The sequence below is a fragment of the Sinohyriopsis cumingii genome, chromosome 15 (genome assembly GCF_028554795.1).
Source record: "Sinohyriopsis cumingii isolate HCF-2022 chromosome 15, ASM2855479v2, whole genome shotgun sequence".
Classification (NCBI taxonomy): Eukaryota; Metazoa; Mollusca; class Bivalvia; order Unionida; family Unionidae; genus Sinohyriopsis; species Sinohyriopsis cumingii.
The window spans coordinates 118982271-118986921 of NC_142975.1; the positions used below are offsets into that span (position 1 = coordinate 118982271).

Sequence of the window (4651 nt, forward strand, 5' to 3'; positions counted from 1 at the left end):
AATCCTTTCAATCAGGAATGTTTGAAAAAAAAATTCAATATTTACTGGAGAATGATAAAATAGAAACGAGTAAAAGTAATTGGAGTTCAATAGATAGTATTGTGCCTGAATCAGACGATACATTCTGCATATGTACTGACTATATAAAAATCAACATTTTCAGCAAAATGGATTTGTTTCCAATGTCAAGAATAGATGACTGCAATTACAAAATTAGAAATGCAAAATATTTCACCTAATTTGAATTTTAAAAAGATTCTGCAACATTTGAATCTTGGAAAGAGCAAAAGAAATTTCAGCATATGCAACTTCAGATGGTTTTTACCCATATAAATTTATGCACTTTGGAAGAAAAATTCTCAAAGAACAATGCAACATCTAATGAGCATGCTGACATCTGATCTATATAGCTCTGATGCATACGTCTATGACATTTAAAATGACACTAAGAAAGATCACTTGAAAACCATTCGGATATCCTTCAATCAAATCAGGAATTCAAATCTATGGTTTATTTATTCAAAGGTGAGTAGTACCATACTTGTGTCACATTATAAATTATCAGGGGTCAAGCTAGACTTGAATTTTAGGGAGAAGTGCATTACTTCTAAAGAGCACAGGGAGAAGAAGAGCACAGCATGAAACAATATATATATATATATATATATATATATATATGTATATATACACATGCATGTATATTATAAACACAGCTGGTATATGTTTACGAACCCGTGACCTCATGCATCCAAGGTGGAAGTTCTAACCACTTAGGCCACTGGAGCGATCAAAACGATTTCTAAACTTGTTTGAAACAAACCCTGTACCGTGTACATGAGAGCAAATACATGTCTTTGAGATCAATCTGTCTGTCCCAACTTCTCTGTTGCTGCTAAAGCATTAGCATAAATATCCATAGATAACAAAATGAAGAATTAAAGCTGGTATGTGAAGGAACTAAACCCTTCTTTCCAGCTGAATTGACATATCCAACATGTAAGTGCATCTATTTTTAAAAAGAGGGGTTTTCTTAATGTATCCACTGACTTTAGAGATACAGCAGCCCATTGATAGGACTGAAACTGTAAGGTTTTATTATTTTGTCTACGTACTTGTGTTAACATTAGGCATTGGTTAAGTAGTATTTGATTTGCTCTTTTTTTCTTTGCATTTTCACAAAAATGAGTGAAGTCCAGTTTTGGACCTTACATCACCTCTTGAATTCCACAATATAGTATTGTCCCATGCGTTTCTGACCTACATAACTGTATTTGAAAGTTAAATCTTCAATAGCATATTATTTAGTCTCTGCTTTCTATTTGTTGAATATTTTGCTCAGTGATGTATGAAAATAAACTGTAAGACAACCTAACAATGTGGTATTTCCAGGACACAGCAATATCCGCTATTATCTCCGCCATTATCTTCCCATGACAGGTCCTTCACTTATGGTTCCAAACTGATTGATTTTATGAAGAAGATAATGTACTTGCGGCAGTTAAAATATTCATTTCATTGATTCATTTTATTGATTCTATTCATAAAAGTCAAATTGCTATTCACATACTGAGCTAAAATAGAATACTAGAGCTGTGTGTGTGTGTGTGTGTGTGTGTGTGATTTTGGATTTTTAACGTAGCTTTAACAATTTTCCAGTCATATCCCTACGATGTCTGCAGTATAGCAGTTTAAAGTGATGTCTAGCACTGGGGCATCATGTCGCAGACATGTAGCATGATGTCCCACCCAGTCACATTATTCTGACACCAGGCCAACCAGTCCTAACACTAAACTCTTAACGAAAAGCACCAAGCAGGGCAGCTGTTAGTACCATTTTTGTAAGTCTTTGGTATGATTAGGCCAGGGATAGAACCCATGACCTCCCACATCCGAGGCAGACACTCTAACCACTGGGCCACTGGAGCGGTTAATACTGGAACCTGGCTAAGACGAGAAAGCATCTCTAAAAGTACAATCACTGAATTTACCTCCAAAAACTAATCACAGGGCCAAGTCATTCTCGCTTTCTAAATAGAAGAAAGCGAAGTTTACATTATTTAGACTACTTAATCACCCAATATACCTGGTAATGTCACCCCTGCATAATGTTCGCCAAGGTCAAATTAAAACTAAACGTTAAAGCCAATGCTATCTCTGATTTCCCAATGGTTAAGAGCAAAAAGCACTTATGTGATTTTTATGTCTAGCTGGATATTATCAGAAATTTTGCTCAAATGTTTCCTTAACTGTCAATGACGGGATGTGAAAAAGCGTGCAATTAGCTTCTGGTGGTTTGAAGTTTCTTAATGTTTTTTTTCTTCTCCACTATCATCATCTGCTGATTCAAATCTCCATTTTGACTAAACATTTTATTGTATATTTCACACTTAAATGGTTTTTCTCAAGTATGTACCCTCATGTGCAGATTCAAAGGTCTACTGTCACTAAATCTTTTATTACAGACTTGACACTGAAATGGTTTGTCCCCAGTATGTATCCTTAAGTGCTGTTTCAAATTTCCACTTTTACCAAACCTTTTATTACATACTTCACACTTAAATGGTTTTTCTCCAGAATGTATCCTCAAGTGTTGATTCAAATCTCCACTCCCACTAAACCTTTTATTACAGACTTCACATTTAAATGGTTTTTCTCCAGTATGTATCCTCATGTGGCTATTCAGATTTCCACTAACACTAAACCTTTTATTACACACTTCACATTTAAATGGTTTTTCTCCAGTATGTATCATCATGTGCCGATTCAAATCTCCACTTACACTAAACTTTTTATTGCATAATTCACACTTAAATGGTTTTTCTCCAGTATGTACCCTCTTGTGTCGAATCAAATTTCCACTCAAAGTGAACGTTTTTTTACATACTTCACATTTAAATGGTTTTTCTCCGGTATGTATCCTCGTGTGCAAAGTCAAAGATCCCCTCTCACTAAACCTTCTACTACACACTTCACATTCAAATGGTTTTTCTCCAGTATGTAGCCTCATGTGTTGATTCAAATTTCCACTGGCACCAAACCGTTGACTACAAACTTCACATTTAAATGGTTTTTCACCAGTATGTATCTTCACGTGCCGAATCAAACGTCCACTGTCATTAAACCTTTGATTACATACTTCACATTTAAATGGTTTTTCTCCAGTATGTATTCTCGTGTGCCGAGTCAAAGTTCCACTCCTACTAAACATTTTATTACATACTTCACACTTAAATGGTTTTTCTCCAGTATGTATCCTCATGTGTATCAGTAGATGTTCATTTTTATTAAACATGTTATTGCACGCTTCACACTTAAATGGTTGTTCTCCGGTATGTATTCTCGTGTGTCGAGTCAAAGATCCCCTCTCACTAAACATTTTATTACACACTTCACATTTATATGGCTGTTCTCCAGTATGTACCCTCATGTGCCGATTCAAATTTCCACTGGCACTAAACCTTTTACTACATACTTCACATTTAAATGGTTTCTCTCCAGTATGTACCCTCATGTGCCGATTCAAATGTACACTGGCACCAAACCTTTTACTACATACTTCACATTTAAATGGTTTTTCTCCAGTATGTATCATCATGTGCTTATTCAAATGTCCACTGTCACTAAACATTTTATTACACACTTCAAACTTATATGGTTTTTCTCTAGTATGTATCTTCATGTGTTCATTTAGAGTTCCACTTATAAAGTATTTTGTCAGATACTTCACACTTAACCGTTTTTTCTGCAGTATCTTCCATTATGTGCCACTTCAGAATTCCACTGCAGACTAGACCTAAACCTATCATCACATCACGTTTAAATGGTTTCTCTCAATGACTCATGTTTCTGTGCACCTTCATCCATAGGAGTCTGACGTTTTATCAATAATGTACAATGAAATCTCTGACAACACGAAATCACCTAATCGGTACTATAAATTAACACAAGGAGTGCAAGACTGAAAAAGCGAAAAATATCCAATCAAAAGACAACTAAGTACCACTCAAGACTCTCGGACGCCCATCGCATGAATCCAATACGGCGAATTAACCTTTATTTTCCCCCATTATGGTCACACTGTCTTTTTACAGGACTCATTGACTCATGGTACTAAATCAGTTCTAATAGTAAACCTATTCAAACACCATGATACTAGAAATTCAATAACTTAAAATTTTTGAGTTCTCATGATCAAACCTATAGATGAAACCTGGTTGTCGGCTTCTGTGTAGAAGGAAAGGATATGAGCCGCGGCATTTTCTGGACCCGCATGTGTTTGAAACATGTGTTTTTAATTCTGCACCAAAGAGTCAGGTGCTAATTTTAGTACTGAGTGTTCCAAACTCAAACATGTTAAAGGACTGAAATTCCATCAACGAAACAATGTCTCTATTTTTTCCCCACTTACAACTAGGATAAGCTCTCAAAAGATTCCCCCCCCCCCCAAAGCGCAACTTATATTATTAACCAACCCTAGTCAGCCAAACCCTTATATACTCTGTTTTAAGTTCACTCATGTCCAGGATGGTTCCCATTTTTCAATATCATTGGTACCGTGTCTTCCAACAGTGTCTTGCAGTGCACGTCCGTAACAACCGAAAGTCCACATCGAGAACCACTGCTCAACATCTACACTGGGAACCAATTCAAG

General features: G+C 35.9%; 1 protein-coding gene across 1 annotated transcript; it reads right to left on the reverse strand.

Annotated features, from left to right (window-relative positions):
- Window positions 1-745: 745 nt before the first annotated feature.
- Window positions 746-4393, reverse strand: LOC149782583 (uncharacterized). Its single transcript, XM_089934896.1, has one exon. It carries the CDS (start codon window positions 3677-3679, stop codon window positions 2402-2404), a length of 1278 nt encoding a protein of 425 aa, XP_089791022.1. The 5' UTR covers window positions 3680-4393; the 3' UTR covers window positions 746-2401.
- Between the last annotated feature and the right edge of the window lie 258 nt (window positions 4394-4651).

Bases quoted from the DNA above. Each gene is read 5' to 3' on its own strand.
- LOC149782583 (XM_089934896.1), bottom strand. From the start codon at position 3,679: ATGAAGATACATACTAGAGAAAAACCATATAAGTTTGAAGTGTGTAAT.